General features: G+C 48.9%; 7 protein-coding genes across 7 annotated transcripts; 6 read left to right on the forward strand and 1 right to left on the reverse strand.

Annotated features, from left to right (window-relative positions):
• Positions 1–30: 30 nt before the first annotated feature.
• On the reverse strand, positions 31–2,195 carry ASPWEDRAFT_39944 (uncharacterized protein). The gene has a single exon (XM_040835216.1). The coding sequence runs from the start codon at positions 1,792–1,794 to the stop codon at positions 421–423; it is 1,374 nt and encodes a 457-aa protein (XP_040688518.1). The 5' UTR covers positions 1,795–2,195; the 3' UTR covers positions 31–420.
• A 2,121-nt stretch (positions 2,196–4,316) lies between these two features.
• ASPWEDRAFT_39945 (fatty acid alpha-hydroxylase) lies at positions 4,317–6,322 on the forward strand. The gene is made up of 3 exons (XM_040835217.1): positions 4,317–5,415; positions 5,468–5,716; positions 5,770–6,322. The coding sequence occupies exons 1-3, from the start codon at positions 4,682–4,684 to the stop codon at positions 5,921–5,923; spliced, it is 1,137 nt and encodes a 378-aa protein (XP_040688519.1). The 5' UTR covers positions 4,317–4,681; the 3' UTR covers positions 5,924–6,322.
• A 238-nt stretch (positions 6,323–6,560) lies between these two features.
• Positions 6,561–9,091, forward strand: ASPWEDRAFT_59380 (putative RNA splicing factor (Pad-1)). Its single transcript, XM_040838449.1, has 4 exons — positions 6,561–7,448; positions 7,498–7,806; positions 7,867–8,343; positions 8,398–9,091. Exons 1-4 carry the CDS (start codon positions 6,790–6,792, stop codon positions 8,654–8,656), a joined length of 1,704 nt encoding a protein of 567 aa, XP_040688520.1. The 5' UTR covers positions 6,561–6,789; the 3' UTR covers positions 8,657–9,091.
• A 1,922-nt stretch (positions 9,092–11,013) lies between these two features.
• On the forward strand, positions 11,014–11,883 carry ASPWEDRAFT_39948 (uncharacterized protein). The gene has a single exon (XM_040835218.1). The coding sequence runs from the start codon at positions 11,061–11,063 to the stop codon at positions 11,562–11,564; it is 504 nt and encodes a 167-aa protein (XP_040688521.1). The 5' UTR covers positions 11,014–11,060; the 3' UTR covers positions 11,565–11,883.
• A 396-nt stretch (positions 11,884–12,279) lies between these two features.
• On the forward strand, positions 12,280–14,354 carry ASPWEDRAFT_39949 (PP2C family serine/threonine-protein phosphatase). The gene is made up of 2 exons (XM_040835219.1): positions 12,280–12,473; positions 12,570–14,354. The coding sequence occupies exons 1-2, from the start codon at positions 12,413–12,415 to the stop codon at positions 14,210–14,212; spliced, it is 1,704 nt and encodes a 567-aa protein (XP_040688522.1). The 5' UTR covers positions 12,280–12,412; the 3' UTR covers positions 14,213–14,354.
• Positions 14,355–15,252: 898 nt separating this feature from the next.
• Positions 15,253–16,277, forward strand: ASPWEDRAFT_109557 (CDP-diacylglycerol--inositol 3-phosphatidyltransferase; the record flags this gene model as incomplete). Its single annotated transcript, XM_040828094.1, has 3 exons — positions 15,253–15,421; positions 15,489–15,865; positions 15,921–16,277. 3 exons carry the CDS (start codon positions 15,253–15,255, stop codon positions 16,275–16,277), a joined length of 903 nt encoding a protein of 300 aa, XP_040688523.1.
• A 628-nt stretch (positions 16,278–16,905) lies between these two features.
• leu2A (3-isopropylmalate dehydrogenase LEU2) lies at positions 16,906–18,468 on the forward strand (the record flags this gene model as incomplete). Its single annotated transcript, XM_040831963.1, has 6 exons — positions 16,906–17,064; positions 17,124–17,144; positions 17,255–17,323; positions 17,393–17,488; positions 17,545–18,172; positions 18,236–18,468. The coding sequence occupies exons 1-6, from the start codon at positions 17,014–17,016 to the stop codon at positions 18,466–18,468; spliced, it is 1,098 nt and encodes a 365-aa protein (XP_040688524.1). The 5' UTR covers positions 16,906–17,013.
• Positions 18,469–18,528: the final 60 nt, after the last annotated feature.

Below are 18,528 nucleotides of genomic sequence, written 5' to 3' on the forward strand. Positions count from 1 at the left end.
AATATTCAAGGGATTGGAGATTTGGTAAAGGTTTGATTATTGAAGCAATTAATGATAACAGTGCTGTATTCCTAATATCACGGATAGTTTCTAAAGCCCACTTTGTTTATATACATCGGTATATTGTAATATCGCTTGATGATGATAATAGCTAATGGTTATAGTTGTCAAAACACACCAACGAATCCTTTCCAGTGGCGAATTCAAAAGTTGGCATAGGCATTCTGCCAGAGAACAAGAACGAAAAAAAGTGGAATGAAAACAGTAAGCCCAAAATATAAAACGCTTTTAATATGACAGTCGCTAATATGCCGATCGAGCCGTCCATGGCAATGGGAATCAACAATTGAAACAAAATCACAGTCAAAACAAATAGAGAAAAAATATTATATATAAAAAAAAAAAAAAGCAGCGTGTTCATCATGGCAGTGACACAATGGGGATATGCAGAATCCGTCGGTCACTTGTTGAACAAGTGTCGGGTTCCACATTGTCCTTGCTCTTGCTGGATGCATCTCGGAACTTGATTGCTTGCTCCAAAACAGCGTGGAGCTTCTCTGCCATCGGGTTCAGCGGGCTTCCAAATTTCCTTGCCATAGGGGTGGTAGGACTTGATAGCTCGTCGATGTTGCTGTCGTTGTCGTTGTCCTCGTCATACTCCGAAATATGCTTGCCGTTCAGCTTGTTCATTCGGTGAGAGACGAGGGAGAAAACGGCCAGGTAATGAGGGTTGTCCTCAACCCGCTCTGCTGTCCGGATCTTCCGCTCGTATTCGGGTTCAACCTCAAATATATCGTCTTGCTGAGAAATCATATGCCATGGCTCACTGCAAAGGAATCCCAAAATGAAGTCCTGGTTGGCACGAGCAGCAGCTATGCAGCTCTGCCTGTAGCCTGGGGTAAACGAGGGGTCGGTAACAGAGGGCAGACAGAGCACAAGACCTCGTGCGAGGAGTGGAGGAGATGGGAGGTCGTCGTTCAAAGCGACAGGCGATTGCTGCTCGGCGTCTTCAGGAATGTCCTCCCATTTATATTCCTCTGGCTCCGAGGGCACTTCCGAGGAATCCTCTGAGTGTTGTGTAATAGTCTGAGTAAGAGAAATCGTCGAGGCTTTCCGGAGAGGAAGTCCCAGCCCGTTTTCCTCTGCAACATAATCCGAAGTGAGATGCTGTCGGGGAGAAAGAGGCTCAAGGTCTGGCTTGGCTTCAGCGGGAGAGTAATCGCCATTCGGAGGGCTGTCCGCTGTGATCTCTGTTCTGATGGTCTGCACAGTGTCTGCCACTGTCTCTCTCGCCGCCGCTTTCAATGTGGGGATCAAGATATCTGCTTCCTGATTGTCCACCGCAACACCGGATGCCCAAGCCGTGGCAATGACCGCCCACGATGCGGGTCTGATGACTCCCTTGGTGTACTTTTTCCGTATCAAGTCCACCAATTCATTCTTGACCTCTCTTGAGTCTGTGCCCTGCTTTCCAATAACATTGACGGTCGAATTGAGGATGCGGCCACCCTCCCAGATGAGAAACGAGTGTTTTCTTGCCAGCGATTTCAAACGAAGGACTGTTTCTTCGGACCAGTCGTCAACAATGTCAGCGAAGACCTTGAAGATGGCGATGTGCGGGCCAACAGCAGAAGCCAGCTGAACGAGGGCGTCGGTGGTGGTGATAGTATGCGAGGCGGCGACACAAACGGGCAAGCCATGGGGTAAACCTTGCTTGGTGACAGCCAAGGATTGAAGATAGGCAATTAAACGATTACCGGGGAAAGATGATTCGGAGGATGTGGAGGATTCCATATTGGAGGAGATGTGGAGAGGGTGATTATTTTTTTTTTGGTAGGGCAAAGGGAAAAGAGAGAGGGAGGGAGAGGGAATCGTAGGATCGGACGAACAATAATAGTAGTTAAATAAATAGCAAAAAGGTCTCGACTCTAGGATAGTAGGATTAACAGTTGGCCAGCAACTCCACTTTTCTGACAGCTAGTAATACAGACAAAGAGAAAGCAAGATGGAGATGCCGAGATGGAGACTCAGGGGGATTCCATCCAGCCTGCGGTGCCCAGGGCAGTTTTTGGACCACCCTCAATTAACGCTGGTCAGTGTGTATGTGAAATATGCATGTCGTACAGAATATGACAATCTTAATCACATTCGACTGCATTGAGGAAAAAAAGAAAAGAAAAAAAGAGAGAAAAAAAGTACGAAGAAGAAAGGTAAAAAAAGAAAGGAAAAAAAAAAGACACATAAAGTGAGGAGTAAGCATTGTGAATCCTGCTGATCATCAGTCTATCACTGGAGTACAATAATACGATGCTATATTAATCTGCCTCGACAGAGTCCATCTGATCCCCTATCTAAGTAACTAAGTCGTCCCTTTTTCCATTTCTCCGGTCCTAGACAGAATTAGGGGAGCTGATGATGATCGTCTATCACTGTTTCAACGCTGCTAAGTCTGTCTCTTTGGATTCATTCTTTCACTAGTACGGTGCATTGCCTAGCAGTAATCCTACGGGGGAAAACCGTTATGTCGGGACGACTTAAGTTTCTCCCCGAAACACCAACAATTTCCCCCGGGAGAGACTATTGATTTGGTGGATGGGGAAGAGCCAAGAAGGGTTGAGAGCTGAGAAGATGTTGACTCGAGACAGATTCCGACTGTTGAGACAGTCGAAATAATAATAATAATAATAGTGACACTGTGTCATTTCCACTTCAACCCACAGAAGGATAGATCCAATCCTGAGATATCTCAGCTGTACAGGCAGAGAGATATAGAGATGCAGCTCTTGCAGGCTTGCAGCTGCAATAATAATAAATATAAATAATTCCCCGCTCTCCCTGGCCGGAATTGGCTTCCTACACGATAAATCATCCATTGTTACTGTATGTTACAAAAGTACGACGCCCACCGGATGCAACCCACTGCGATCGCAGCTGAACTGGAGTCCTTTTGCCATCTGCCAACCTTCCGACTGGACCAGAAATCGCCATTCTGTAACATGTTTCGTCTGTTGTTGACAGCAGTAAAAAGTTTAACGAAATGACTGGTGGACGAGGTCTTACGCGCCTGGGCAAAAATGGAAAACTCTTTCGTCGCCTCTCCCGGTCTCTTCCTGTCTCTCGTTTTCTTTTCAAGTCTCAAATATTAATACCTGGGAAATTCCGACTCGACAGATCGAGTAATGGTCTTTAATTAGTCCAATTTGACTGGCTTCAAGTGTTCAGCGGATCGCCTCGCAAGGCGACTAGTCTGTTTGCACCGTTTGCCTTCCTGACTCGTATAGCCTTCTGCAATCTGCCTTCTATCAGCGTTGCTTCAAAGTCGAATTTGTTGCTTTGGTTTCCAGGGGCTGTAGACATCTGTATTACAGCATTCTCTTGGTGCAGATGGAGCACTTCACGGTTCAGCTGTCACCTTCCTAGGGCGGTTGGCCTCTGTGCTCTGTGCTCCATATACGACCCAGGTATCACTACATCCTCAGGGGCAATCCTCGTGCTACTTGATTAGTTCTGAGCGTCGTACTTCACGTTGAGCTTGCTCAATCCGCTGAACCGAAACTACACGTCATAAACAAGTGTCGAGACCGGGTGGCGGAAACAAGAGTATCGACAAGACCACCCTGTGGTCCGTATACCTTCACAGCCCGCTTGGTGGATATGGCAGCAAATGAATTCCACGTGGCTTCAACGAGGCAAATCCAGAGTACTCCGTAATCCAGTTCGTAAGGTGAATCTAGCAACGCCTGTCGAGTTCAAGAAGAGGTGTCAGTTCGAAGACTCGTTTCAGGCAACCTGATATGTAATGCGTCCGCCCTGGGATTCGCGGTTCCAACACCTTGGATTCGATAGACTATGAAACTGTTGGTATGAGCTTTCCGTCAGATCCTCGACTGGAAAACGAGCGAAAACAGGTACAGACTGGATGATTGACTTCAAGTTGCCTGCGTCTTCTGCACATTCCTGAAGGAGTCATCAATACATACTCAATATCCGAGCGCCATATTGCCAGTTATACTCTTTCTTCCCTGCATCCGCGAAAGCTACATCCGCAGCTTAAGCGAGGGCCGTATCCATATTCCTGGCAATGATAACCGTTTGATATCACTTTGATATTATTGTCGACATTGCATGATGATTGCATGTCCGAAAACAGATCCCAAGATAGGGCTTAGGGCGTGAAGACTGTCAGGCCAGGGGTAATTTCTATTCCCAAAAGGGACTAGTCACCGATCTCCCCCCGGCATGCCGGACAACGTGATCCAAGGAGTCTTCAGTATCAGCTATTTTTTTTTTTTTAATCATATCGTCCACCTTGATCACCGCAATCTAATCGTATTTTTTTTGCTTCAGCCTGTTACAAGGTTTGAAATTCATACTAATTTTGTTTGCATGTCTTTGGTTGGGGGCATGCAGTGATTACTGTTTCGTTTCAGTGATTGGTTCCTGTTGCGCAGCAAAAACATCGAATTTTGCCTCGGAGCGATCGGACCCGTGATCCTTAATACACCTATTGACCCTCACGCCACCTCTCTTGCATCCTTTTTGTCGCGTTGCCTGATACATCGACTCGTGAAGCACCCGATTCTGCTATATTACCCCTCGCTACCGTACCACCGTTTTGCTGTCCTACGATCGCATACTGCATTAGTGTCGACTTCTTTGGGCTCTTACCCCCTAATCGATGATGCCTGGAAGAGTTCTGCCAACGTTTACGCGCGCCGAGGTTGAGGCTCGGAATAGTGCCAGCTGTTGTTATGTGACTCTGGGCTCCAAGGTCTACGACTTGACCTCGTTTGTCGGTGATCATCCCGGAGGTGGCGATTTGATTCTCGACTACGCCGGCAAAGATGTGAAAGAAATCATGCGCGATGAGATTTCTCACGAACACTCGGAAGCAGCCTACGAAATCCTAGACGATAGTCTCGTCGGTTTCATTTCTTCCGAATCTACCTCGAAAAATGCTGGCACCGATACTGCGACAACGACCGGAGCGGAAACTTCAAACGGCCAGCCGGTGTATGCCACTACCGGTATGTCTCGCGAGGAAGATTTGTCCGTCGACACCGATCCCCAAAAGGATTACCAAACGCACAAGTTTTTGGATCTCAACAAGCCACTGCTCATGCAGCTTTGGAACAGCGGCTTTAGCAAAGACTTCTACTTGGAGCAGATCCATCGTCCTCGTCACTACAGGGGCGGAGAATCAGCACCACTCTTCGGCAACTTTTTGGAGCCCCTGAGCAAGACAGCATGGTATGTTGTCCCGATGGTGTGGCTACCTCCGGTGACCTATGGGTCTTTGATTGGGTTTGCTGGACTGGGGAATCCGGTTGCCGCGGCGGGTTATTGGATTGGCGGTGTCTGCCTCTGGTCCTTGATTGAATATCTCATGCATAGGTTCTTATTCCACATTGACGGGTATGTATCCGTGCTCTTGTATGCAATGCATTAGTATCTAATCATATTCCAGGGTCCTTCCCGACAACCGAGTGGGTATCACGCTGCATTTCCTCCTTCACGGAATTCATCACTACCTGCCAATGGACAAATACCGACTTGTCATGCCACCTACTCTGTTCGTCGTTCTGGCTGCACCATTCTGGAAACTGGCTCATACCGTCTTCTTCTACAACTGGTATGCTGCTCTGATGGTGTACTGTGGCGGCGTCTTCGGGTACATATGCTATGATCTGACCCACTACTTCCTACATCACCGAAAGTGAGTTCTATATAGCTAACATACTTGATATTTCCATGCTAATCCCATGACAGCCTCCCATCCTACTACAAGCAGCTGAAGAAATACCACCTTCAGCACCATTTCGCCGACTTCGAGAATGGATTTGGTGTGACCAGCCGCTTTTGGGACAAGGTTTTCGGCACTGAGCTCGAGACCCCGGCACCCAAGGATGTGAAGACCCAGTAAAGCAACCCACAATCCCGCAACGCATTTATAATCCTCGCATTGAGCGAATGTTCGATTCTTCGCCCGTACACACTTATTCTTACAATGAGGTAAGACTAGGCTACTTATATGGCCTGGTCTTCAATCTTCGCTCTTTGGGTGAAAAGGGTTGAACTCATCTTTTATAATTCTGCTATATCTTTTCTTCATGTACAGTGAATCCTGTCTCGGTTGTCATGGGCAGTATTGGCGATTTTGATGCCACACGGCATACGTGATCATGACTTCGTTGGCCAGGTTGTTTTTTTATTAAGGAACTATCCCTATGAGTGTATATGACTACTTAATACATAATGATTGCAGCTTCGGCTGCCTGCTCAATGATTCCTTCATCTTGTTTTATAAATGATATCTTCAGATACGCGCTGTAAGAGCTGTGTAAAGTTGATTTGAATATTTTCTATCTATCAGTTCAATTTGACTGGCATCTTAGACAAAATAGATGTCGATGGTAGTGATTGAAATAGATGGTTCGCCAACAAAGTTTGATAGGAGGCAAATGCCAAGTGTCATGTGATCATGGTTGCTTTTCACCTCACCTTGAACTTCGATGTTTGTCTCTCACCACGACCAAATCCATTCGGCCCGCAATAAAACCATTACAATATCATTGTTTTCAATATATATTGAAAGTGTCTACTGGCGCAGGAAATCTGCAAGGATTTGGGATTTCAAACAGAAGAAGGGTTCGCGCAAATCAAGCTTGAATACGCCCCGTCGCGCTCTAACGAAACCAAAGTGACCCAAACCCTCCCGTCTCCACGCTATCTCCCTTTCTATTTCAGCTCTATCCAGGGAAGAGGAGTTATTTAGCATAATCGATCGATATGTCAGGTCTCGACGTTGAAGCTCTTCTCGAGTCTACAGCGGCCCCCGCGCCCCAGGATTCCGCACAATCCAATGACCGTGATGACCGTTCCAAAGCCGACCAGGACCGCCGTGACCGCGACCGCTCGCGGGAAGGAGAGCGCAGACGACGAGAACGCAGCCGTGACCGGTGTCGTGGGCGGGACGCCGATGGGGATGAGGACATGAGGAGTCCGAGAAGCGAACACGGCAGTGCTAACGGAAGCCATAGAAGCAGAAAGAGGAGCAGGAGCCGCGACAGTCGCCGCTCTCGTCGTGGTGATCGCTACAGCGGTGACGACCACCGCTCCGGTGGTGATTTCTACCGCGGTGGCGGCCGTGCTCGCACTCGCTCTCGGTCCCCCGTTGATGACCGCTACTACCGCCCTTCGGGCCGTTCGCGTCGTGACGACGACAGGCGCTCTCGCCGCGAAAGAGACGGTCGCAGACGTAGCCCAAGCCCAAAGAGTCGCAGTAAAACCCCCGAGCCTACTGAAGACGAGCGTGATAGACGTACCATTTTCGTGCAGCAGCTTGCCGCCCGCTTGAGAACGAAGGAGTTGATCGCCTTTTTTGAAAAGGTTGGCCCTGTTAAGGAAGCTCAGATCGTTAAAGATCGTGTCAGTGGAAGATCTAAAGGGTATGTTTCTGGCTCCTGGAGAATATCAAATTTACTAATACAAGTCTAGTGTTGGCTACGTCGAGTTCAAATCCGAGGATTCAGTACTTCCTGCTATCCAGCTTACCGGGCAAAAGCTTCTAGGAATACCAATCATTGCGCAGTTGACTGAAGCTGAGAAGAACCGCCAGGCTCGCAACCCCGAGGCCAGCAGTGGAACCAATCACTCGGCGCCATTTCACAGGCTGTATGTGGGTAACATCCATTTCAGTATCACTGAAAGTGACCTCCAGAATGTTTTTGAGCCATTTGGCGAACTCGAGTTTGTTCAATTGCAAAAGGATGATACTGCCAGAAGCAGAGGCTATGGCTTTGTGCAGTAAGTATACACTATGAGCCGTTCGCCGATATTGCTCCAGGTCACTGACAAGTTTCTTAGGTTCCGGGATCCCAACCAAGCCCGAGAGGCATTGGAAAAGATGAACGGCTTTGACCTTGCTGGTCGAGCAATCCGCGTTGGCCTTGGCAATGATAAGTTCACCCCTGAGTCGACTTCGCAACGCGTGCAGAGCCAAGGTGCAAACCAACAAAATTTCCAGGGTTCTTCCTTCTCCGGTCAGGGAGGACGTGGTGTTCAAGCTGGAGGAAATAACAATTTCGACCGTGCTGGCGGCCGGGAATCCGAAAAGGGTGCTGGGGCCAGTGCTCTGGATGACACAGACGTTGCCGGTGTGAACTTCAACAACTACAGTAGAGACGCATTGATGAGGAAGCTTGCAAGAACAGATGAACCCGAGCCTTCTGCCGACGACAAGCAAAAAATGCTCCGACCCAAGACAGAAACAAAGCCACTTCCCGTTAATGTTAACATGGCGAGTCGATGTGTCATGCTTCGCGATATGTTTGACCCTGCTGAGTAAGTTTCTTCCCATAATTCTACTGTGGTTTACAAATTCTAACAATCCAACAGAGAAGAGGGTGAGGCTTGGATTAAAGAGCTGGAAGATGACGTCCGCGCTGAGTGCGAAGAGAAATATGGCCATGTTGTTCACATTGCACTAGATCCGAACTCTCAAGGCGACATTTATCTCAAGTTTGACCGAGTGCAGGGTGGTGAAAATGCCATCAAGGGTCTGAACGGACGATTCTTCGGTGGGAAACAGATTACTGCCCAGCCCGTTGTTGACGCTGTCTACAGCAGTCTTTTCTCCCGAACCAAAGCTATCTAGAGCTCTCGACCTCGCGTTAAGAACCTACCAAAGCTGGCAAGATGGTAGGTATTTCATCTAATAATCGTTACTAGGCGCAACTCGTGACGGCAGGACCACACTTTGACCTTGAGCTGTTGTTGAACTCCTTTTGCTTCGACTTGGTGCTTGGATGACACTGCCCCTGGTAGGTGCCAATCTTTCAACATGTTGCTTCTTCTTTTCTTTTTTTCTTCGTGGTTGTTTGTATGAGCCAAAGGGCCCGGTGTGAAATGATCTGTTTATAGGAACCTGCATATTGCATATTGCATCATTGCAATCTACAAATTATACCTCTACATTAAGATTTCGTATTTTCCCCCGAAGATTTGTAGTCAGTGGGGTTTACAACCCGTCGCTTTGTTTACAACGTACGGCCACACTGTATGCCTGCCACGGAATATCAAATCCCATGTCAAATCCCAAATGGTATCCACTCGTATCCACCCAGGCCAGTAGGCTTTATTTGCTCTGCTGTTCTGGTTTACTTGTAATTGTGGAGGCTGGGGAGGCTCATTCAATAGCTTCATTCACTGAAGTGCAAAAGCCGATATCCGATATCCGACGTCAATCCCTTTCTGTGCAGCCTGGATATCTTGTTTCAGTGTTCCTGCGCAAACTTAAATCACCAAGCCCTTGGGAATTCAGTCTGTCTTGTGGCTTCATGTTTTGACATCTTGAAGGGAGGCTACGCTTTATTCTCGCGGGCATAACGCTTCTAGTCTTGATATCGACTAGACTGAATTGAAGTAACGTCCAGCAAGACCGCAAGATCCAATCTATAACAGCCTTCCTAAGAGCCAATTGAGGCATGTGTAGCCATCTGGCTGGCCCAAGTCTTCTATCATCAGCGGTCATGTCCAGAATCAAAAAGAAACCACCTTTCCTGGCCTCTGAGTAGTTGGTATAGCAACATGAGACAGAAATGCCAATCCAGATGTCATCAAATCTTGTATACTGACCCTGTATGACTCTTGATGGCCGAAAGATGCCGATGATAGCCCTCTAGAGCCCCTCCACCCCCCTTCACTGGCAGTGTCTTCCGTTATATCCATGCACTTCAACTCACTTCGCCTCTCTCATTTGGTCGGACTTCCCGTCTATATTCATTCCTGGCTGGCCATCTGTCACCTTCTAGCCTGGTCTGGCCGTCGTCTTTATTTGTCCCTTGTTTGTTTTGAAGAAGATTCTTTTTTTTTTTCTTTTTTTTTTCTTTTTGCCCCTCGTCGTTGACTAAAGTCTTCTTGGAAACTTGTTGACAAAGTCTTTCTTTTAAGACTGCAACTTCTTTCGAGGAGTCTTTATCTTCTTTTGGCAATCCTTTGAGTGACAAATTCTTTGCGTGCCAGCTTCAAGATGGCTTCTCATGCACCTTCTTCCTATGGACCACCTAGATCCCCGTCACAGCTCCCAATCATGCTGAATCCAACCCTCGCTGCTCTCTCCCAGCAGCAGGCCATAGATCAGGAGATGGTGAACCTCCGGAGCCATCTCAAAACCACCCTGGAGAGGTTTGAACGCATGGAGGCCGAGTTGAACGCTTCCCAGCTGCGTGTCGCCCAAGACGCTGAAACGATGACCGACCTCAAGATTAGGGTCGCGGAGCTGGAAGACCTTGTCCAGAGGCAGAAAACCACCATCAGCAACCAGAGTAAGACAATCTCTGACCCCAGACTCCTTCGCAAGCAGCAGTCCGCTGTTGTCCCCGTTTTTCCTATGACTCCACACCGCCAGGGAACTGGGCAGGTCAACTCCCCGTTTGACACGCCCTTTTCGACGAGATCGCAGTTTTCTGGGGTTTATGACCACCCTCCTCCGAGATACGATGTCAATGGGACTATGGCCTGCGCTGCGCCTGCGTCGAACTCTCCTGTCCCCATGTCGCACCCCTTCACGTATGAGCAGCAGCTTGGATTGTCGCCGAGTATCGTTCGTCCTCAGAGTCCATTCCCTGCGTTGCACTTTGACCATAACAAATGCATGTCAGAGCTGGCTGTCAAGTTCAATGAGCTGTGGTCGAAGAGCGAGGCCTTTGGTCTTACCCACGCCAACGTGCCGAACGTCTACCGGGATAGCCAGCTGGATAAAAAGGTCAAGAACTATGTCATGGCCGTCTCAGATAGCGGTAGCGCTTCGTACCTCCTCAACAGCGCAACAACTCGCTTTCATCTCGTCGCCAAGGCGATCAACTCCTATCTCATTCACAATGTGTTGAAGATCACCGCCGTCAAGGGGTTCGATGAGACTGCTGATGCTGAGATTGGCGCGGTCAAAAAGCAGCTCTTTCCTGGTATGTTTCTTTCTTTTCTCTTTCTCTTCTTCAACATTCTAATGTGACGTAACAGACACTCCATCGCCGATCCGTCATCTCATGGTCATCGCCATGATGAACCAAGTGAAGAGTCTCAAATGTCAACCTGGATTTGGCGAATTCTGCCTTAGGAGAGCTCACGAACACGCATCCAAGCTGTGGCATCTGGTTGGGCCTTTTACTCTTGATTCGAACGTTCAAGCCTGGTCGGATTTATGCGCAATCATTATCAACGCGCAGACACTCTCCATCGAGATGTACTCTGTTCCGTTCGAATACAAAACGTATTTCTCAGAGTCGAATGAGCCGTTTGATCCCGCGACGATGATCAACCGCGACACATTCATCACGGGCGACCCACAAGTTTTGAAGAAAGATGACAATAAAGTCAGGCTGGGGATCACGCCTGAGATCAGGATTCGCAATAACTCTGCCCATGCCAACTATATCAAGTTGGTGTACATGGCCAATGTGCTGCTTCGACCAGCGCCAAAGCACGGCGAGGTGGAAGTTGCAAGGGAAATGCCTGCTGAAGTGCCTGAAGTGCAAGTGCCTGTGCCTGTGCCTGTGAATCAGTGAGATATGCCCCTGGGATTATCATATCAGTCAAACAAGTTTGATGATCATTTGTTATGATCGACTTTGCCTTGTTGAGATCTTTGAGGTTTTGTCGTTGTTTTCTCTTGACTTTGTTCGATATTCAGTTTGCATCATGCTTTCATAGTCACTCCTCTGAACAAAAGAAGAAAAAAAAAAAACAAAAACAAGACAGAGGATGTTGATGGATATTAAACGGCTTTCAGGGAAGTTTTGGATGCAGATGTTGATATGATTTGAGGATTTGTATTACAACTTCGCCTTCAAAATCCATACTCATAGCTAGCCTTGATGGAATTGAGCCATGACTTCCAGTTCTTTTTTCGTGCCTTCCCGACTACAGGGATTCATAAAGGAGATAAGCTCTAGAAAGTAGAAATGATCGACATTCAGCTTGATAAAAAGAGTTCTTTCTGGCATGGAGGAGTGACTTGTCCGTTGGGGCGATAAGATTACGAGCAGCAATCCGTGACGGAGTAGTTCTATTCCCTCCCTGGATGTGATGGGATCAGGGATTATATAGAGCACAGTCCAGATTATTTAAATCTCACATTCTCAACAAATTCTACTAGATGAGTAAGAGGAACCACTTCAAACAAACCCATTACTCATGTCGTGATAGCGTGGGGATAATAAAAAAAAACTCGAATCGGTGAACTGCCGTTGCATCTCCCCGTCGCATTATTACGCTCGGTCCCGCCAATCCATCCCTCTCTCCCCTCCACTCGTCACTGACCAGACCATGCACCTACTATCCTTCCCTTCTCCTGCTTGATCATACAATTCTTTTTCCCTAGGCCCTCTTTGGCTCTTTCAATGCCTCGACATTCATGATTCCGACTCCTACGAAGCGAATAACCGTCCAGGTCTGGACCTTGGCCGACAGTTATCGTATGTCTTTGTCCAACTTCAGCCGCGTAATCCGGATGTTCCACGAGTCTTTGTTGATAGCAGCATTCTTTGCTAACCATTTTCTCTGTGTATCAGGCTTCATTTTTCCTTGCAAACATTATTACAGCACTCATCATTCGTCGCGCAAGGGTGCTTCGAAGCGCCGCGAGTTCCATGATTACTTCGTAACCCATCTACCCTCCTCCTCTCTCCATCCCGACCCTCGAGGCCCAACAACTCCTTTTCATAAACTGCCTCGCGCTGCATCAGTACCTCATACAGGAGAGACACCGCAAACTCCGCTCTCGTTCCAGACGCTGGTAGGCCGCGAGACTACCGTTGTCCGGATTCCGCTACGCAGCGCGAAACATCACTATGGCGCGGCGACCAACCGAGGCACCCGCCCTGCCAACGAAGATGCTCACCAAGCTGGCGTGATTGATATCCCCGCCTTTGCGAAGCGTCCGCCGGCATCTCTGACGATTCGGCGACCTGGTGCTGGTGCGCAGTCTGGGCCTCCTCGTGAGAGCCGTGCAGCAGACACTGCCAACGGCGATCCGCAGGTTTTCTACTTTGGGATCTTCGACGGACATGGCGGCTCCGAGTGCAGTACGTTTTTGAAGGATCATCTACATGAATACATTCAGAATGCTGCGGCGGAATTCGAGTTCAAATCCAACCTGAAGAGAAACCAAGTGAACCAGCCTCCCCAAGACGAACTTGACGACGGCGAACAAAGTTTGCCCATTCTTCAGGGAGCGAACCGTCAGCGAATCGGTGAGCTGGAGAAGAACATGGTGCAGAACTGGAGGAGGCTTGTTGGGGGGTACTTCAAAAGATTTATCCCGGCTCATTTTTCCTATTACGGAAAGGATGTCCGGGAAAGTGACATGTCGGCACAGAGTCAACTAGACCCATCGGAAGGAGTCACCATTGAAGAAGTCATGGAATATGCCTTCTTGCGTGCGGATCTGGACTTTGTGTCGGCCCAAGCGGCCAAGCGGGATGATGAGCTAGCCACGGCGGATCAGCCGCTATATCAGGATGATATCCTGCGTGGTACTCGTCGCTCGGCAAGTTCGAGTATTGGAGGGTTGAAGCGGTTCAAAGGCGGAAGTACGGCTAGTGTGGCACTCATTTCCACTCCAACGCCCACGCCGTTTTGGCATCCCAGCGCTCCCTCCAGTTTACTAGTGTCGCATGTTGGCGATACCAGGATCTTACTGTGCTCTACCCTAACGGGCGATGCGATCCCTCTCACCTCGAACCACCATCCCTCGTCGCCAATTGAAGCGAACAGACTCCGCCGATATGCGGCTACGTTTGTGACTGATTCCTTTGGTGAAGAACGCATGAGCGGGTTGGCCAACACGCGCTCATTTGGCGATGTCCAATCCAAGCGTATTGGTGTGTCTGCAGAGCCAGAGATCCACCGTTTGGAGATGGCTCCAGCGGAATACTCGTTCTTGGTTATGATGTCGGATGGCATCAGTGGCAGTCTCCTTGATCAAGAGATCGTCGACATTGTCAAGGAGGCAAAGACCCCCGATGAAGCGTCTAAAAAGGTAGTCAGCTTTGCTACCGAGGTGACCAAAGACGGAGACAACGCGACCTGCCTCGTCATCCGGTTAGGCGGATGGGAACGACGACTAGAAGGAGGGTTAGGAAGCCTAGGAACGAAGGAGTCTCGAGAATGGCGTCGACAGGAAGCCACTGATCCGCGCAGGTCACGGACATGATGATGAGTATATTCAAAACCGTAGATGTAACTAATATTCTTTGGAGTTTGCTCGTGCATTCGGTGTACATACAGTCTCTACATACAATTTTTTTTTTTGTCAGTGCAGTCTTTGGGTCAATTTAAACGTATCGTTAAACCACACAACACCCTCAAAAAAACATCTCATAAACATCCTGGCTATATCAAGCGACTAAACTGGGACTATTGTGTGGTGTGCATTGCATAGTCGCACAAGGGCGGTGTTTGGAGGCTCCGCAAGCAGCCGCTCCAGCCCTCCAGGGAAGCTTCTCCTGGCGCACTGTGGACGGTCCCGAGAGTCCCGTTCGAAGATCCAGCAGGTCGCGATCGTCATTCTATCAATTCTTCTTTCTTTCTTTCTTTCGTCTTCTTCGAATCTTCCACTCCTTTGATCTCCGACGTCTCCTGTTGCTTTTTCTCCTATACTGAAGTTTACTTGGCCGTTCTGCAAATCACACGTGAGTCGAAGAAGAAAAATATACCTGCCCTTCTGCTTATCTATGCCACCTTATCGCCAAATAACACACGGCCGAATCTTTCTCCAAAAGTCTCCTGACTGACTGATCTTCTATCTTCCAGCTGAACGATCATATTTTCATACTATCTGTCTTTCCCTCGCCTTTACGCTCCTTTGGTAGCCTGAATCGTCGGGCTTTTGTTATTACATACACAGCTGTGGTGGAGTCGCGCGTCTTGGGAACAACGAGTAAGTGTCCACGGTGTTTCAGGAGACCCTTCTAGCACCACCAGATTGCATCAATTTTCTCACTATCTTGGGTCGTCTCATTATACTACTGTCTTGTCCGGAAAGAATACCATCTTACTAACTCTAACTTTGATAATAGCCTTCCCTCCTAATCTCGACCCGCTGATTATCTCCAAATCCTCCAGATAAGCCAGCTTACTGTTTCTTGTGCGGAACCACTTATATTCGCTATCCGCTTCTCATTCTTATCGTATCCCACTTCTCTGTCTCAAGACAGTCCTGTCCACGCATATCCGAACGTTCCATAGAGCAAAATGAGTCCTAGAACAAGAAGACAAAAGGCCGCGGTGGCATCTCAGTCCGAAGAAAGTAACAGATCGCCCATTCGGAATGGCACTGCAGAGAAGCCTTCAAAGAAGAATGCTTCCTCGTCTGGCCAGGAGGTGAAAGAGAACATTTTCCTTTTTGCTCCAAACTTGATTGGTATGAGAGCCCTTCGTCGTTGATGTACGGTTCACTTCGATCATCTAACATCTTCCTCGCGGATTAGGGTATTCACGTATTTTCCTCGCCATCGCTTCCCTCTACTACATGCCGCTTCACCCACGAACCTGCTCGATCCTCTACAGTGTGTCATGTCTGTTGGATGCTCTCGACGGATATGCGGCGCGATACTTCAACCAATCGACCACTTTCGGCGCGGTGCTCGATATGGTGACTGACCGCTGCACTACCGCGTGTCTCCTTGTTTTCCTGAGCTCCGCCTGGCCACGATGGGCTATCATCTTCCAAAGCTTGATTTCTCTGGACATGGCCAGTCACTACATGCACATGTACGCCACATTGAGCATGGGTGGATCCTCCCAGAGCCACAAGAAGGTCGACCGTAGCAGAAACTGGTTCTTGTACCAGTACTACACTAGCAAGGTGGGTTTTAGCTCTACATCTTGTGGATGATGGCAAATACTAATAGTATTTACAGACTGTCTTGTTCATCTGCTGTGCTCTTAACGAGGTGTTCTTCATTGGCCTCTATCTCCTTTCTTTCTCTTCGCCTACCCTCTCCCCCTCTCTCCTGCAGCCTGCTCAGGGTGAGCCTGCCTCTGTGCAACCTGGAAACCCTGCCCATCCTGCTCCAAACAGCCTTTTCGCTAGCCCCTGGAGTGCCGGTGCTCTGGAGATGGCCCGAGCAAACAAGATCGACAGCACCCTTCCCTGGATCATTACCGGAATCTCAGCACCCGTCATGGCTTTCAAGCAGTTCATCAACGTTGTGCAGCTGGTCAATGCCAGTAAGTGGCTGGCCCAGGGTGACCGTGCCAACCGCAAGAAGCAGTAGTTTACTGAACTTGCTCATGTATGAATACTGAGATGACCTGGCCATATGCCAGTATGAGGACTTCATTCCCTTCGGTCAAATGTTCTTGTTTTTTGGTGCACTTCGCGATCGTTCTACCATGGGGTAGATTTCTTCTTTCCTTGACAGCATACGTGTTCTACGTGCATGGTTCTGGAGCGTCGGTCTGTTGTTTCGAGATTGTGAAAGCGAGTTCCCTTGTTTACTCCTCGCCATGGGGCTTTCCCCATCTTATGATGAGTATCTTGGGAGCAACTTCTGGGTCCATTTTTGCGGACCTGCTATATGGGTGTTTGGAAATTGTCCAAATAGGCCCATACTTGCTTCTTCTACATTATTTTTAGTATTCCCTTCTGATGTTCTTCTTGTTACCTAGGATTTTCTGTGCTGCCCTATTAACTATTTAATCTTTTCCTGTGTACGAGTGGATATATTCACCCTGTGTTATTAGTATTATCTGCCATAAAAATAAAGAAGCAAGCAATCTGAATCCATAATGGCCAGTCACGGGCAAGCCAATACGATTTGGTAATCATACAGCGTCATGAGCTGTATTTTTGGTGTTGCATTTAGGCCGACTGCGGCTCCGGTGTCGGCGCGCGGGGTGGATTGGAATTCATCCACCCCGCCATACACCATATAATAATTATTAGCTGCGTCGAGCTTCCTCCTGCGCTCCATTACTCCTCATTATATCCCCCCCTGAAACATTATCAAGATGTCGTCATTCAACATTGTTGTCTTTGGAGGTGACCACTGCGGTCCTGAGGTTAGTTGACTCCAATATGGACCATACCACTGCTTGATATACTAACAGCCAGTCTTTAGGTCACCGCTGAGGCTATCAAGGTGAGCAAACACTCGCCGACCGCCATGGCGTACCAGCCATATGCGGATAGCGCAATTCAATTGAGGGAATGATCTCATGCCTTGTAACTAACCTATACTCTGATTACCAGGTCCTCCGTGTTGTTGAGAAGTGCCGCAATGACATCAGCTTCAACCTCCAGGACCACTTGCTTGGTGGTGTGAGTATTTTTCTTTCTCGGTGCTAACTTTTTCTGGAGAGACAGCTTCTGACAAAATCTTCTTTACAGGCATCAATTGACGCTACCGGATCACCATTGACCGACGAGGCCTTGAACGCTGCTAAGAGCGCTGACGCTGTTCTGCTCGGTGCCATTGGAGGACCTGTACGTCGACCATTCCCCGTTTACATACACAAAAGGATATCAACTAATAGAAGTAGAAATGGGGTACAGGCTCCGTTCGCCCGGAGCAGGGTATTCTCAAGCTGCGCAAGGAAATGGGTACCTTTGGTAACCTGAGACCCTGCAACTTTGCGGCTCCCTCGCTGGTCAACAGCTCCCCCCTCAAGCCCGAAGTGTGCAATGGCGTCGACTTCAACATCATCCGCGAGTTGACCGGTGGTATCTACTTCGGAGAGCGCAAGGAGGACGACGGCAGCGGCTACGCCATGGACACCGAGCCGTACTCCCGCACCGAGATTGAGCGCATCACCCGTCTCGCAGCCCGTCTGGCACTCCAGCACAACCCCCCTCTCCCCGTGTGGAGTTTGGACAAGGCGAACGTCCTCGCTACTAGCCGTTTGTGGCGTAAGGTCGTCACCGAAGTCATGGCCAAGGAGTTCCCCCAGCTCCAGATCGGTCACCAGCTTATCGACTCCGCCGCTATGATCATGGTCAAGAACCCCAGACAGCTCAACGGTATCATCGTCACTAGCAACTTGTTCGGTGACATCATCTCGGACGAGGCCAGTGTCATCCCCGGCTCGCTGGGTCTTCTCCCCAGTGCCAGTTTGAGCGGTATCCCCGATGGTCAGAGCAAGGTCAACGGTATCTACGAGCCTATCCACGGTATGTCTTATGTCGCAACTTATCTGTCTCCCCTCAGTGTTATATATACTCATGTCTATGTAGGATCCGCCCCCGACATCGCTGGCAAGGGCATCGTCAACCCCGTTGCCGCCATCCTCTCCGTTGCCATGATGTTGCAGTACTCTTTCGACCGCTTCGCCGAGGCCAAGGCCATCGAGAAGGCCGTCAGCAACGTCATCGAGGCCGGTGTTCGCACTGGTGACATTGGCGGCAAGGCCACCACCAAGGAGGTTGGTGATGCTGTCGCTGCTGAGCTGGAGAAGCTTTTGGCATAGATGTAGCTTCTTTCAGAAAGAAAAAGAGAGACGGGAAAGGAAGACCTGACCTGGACTCTA

Source organism: Aspergillus wentii (genome assembly GCF_001890725.1).
Source record: "Aspergillus wentii DTO 134E9 unplaced genomic scaffold ASPWEscaffold_4, whole genome shotgun sequence".
Classification (NCBI taxonomy): domain Eukaryota; kingdom Fungi; phylum Ascomycota; class Eurotiomycetes; order Eurotiales; family Aspergillaceae; genus Aspergillus; species Aspergillus wentii.

Bases quoted from the DNA above. Each gene is read 5' to 3' on its own strand.
- ASPWEDRAFT_39944 (XM_040835216.1), bottom strand. From the start codon at position 1,794: ATGGAATCCTCCACATCCTCCGAATCATCTTTCCCCGGTAATCGTTTA.
- ASPWEDRAFT_39945 (XM_040835217.1), top strand. From the start codon at position 4,682: ATGCCTGGAAGAGTTCTGCCAACGTTTACGCGCGCCGAGGTTGAGGCT. The intron at 5,416-5,467 runs GTATGTATCCGT...ATCATATTCCAG, and splicing joins TTCTTATTCCACATTGACGG to GGTCCTTCCCGACAACCGAG. The intron at 5,717-5,769 runs GTGAGTTCTATA...ATCCCATGACAG, and splicing joins TACTTCCTACATCACCGAAA to CCTCCCATCCTACTACAAGC.
- ASPWEDRAFT_59380 (XM_040838449.1), top strand. From the start codon at position 6,790: ATGTCAGGTCTCGACGTTGAAGCTCTTCTCGAGTCTACAGCGGCCCCC. The intron at 7,449-7,497 runs GTATGTTTCTGG...ATACAAGTCTAG, and splicing joins GTCAGTGGAAGATCTAAAGG to TGTTGGCTACGTCGAGTTCA. The intron at 7,807-7,866 runs GTAAGTATACAC...CAAGTTTCTTAG, and splicing joins AGAGGCTATGGCTTTGTGCA to GTTCCGGGATCCCAACCAAG.
- ASPWEDRAFT_39948 (XM_040835218.1), top strand. From the start codon at position 11,061: ATGAACCAAGTGAAGAGTCTCAAATGTCAACCTGGATTTGGCGAATTC.
- ASPWEDRAFT_39949 (XM_040835219.1), top strand. From the start codon at position 12,413: ATGATTCCGACTCCTACGAAGCGAATAACCGTCCAGGTCTGGACCTTG. The intron at 12,474-12,569 runs GTATGTCTTTGT...TCTGTGTATCAG, and splicing joins GACCTTGGCCGACAGTTATC to GCTTCATTTTTCCTTGCAAA.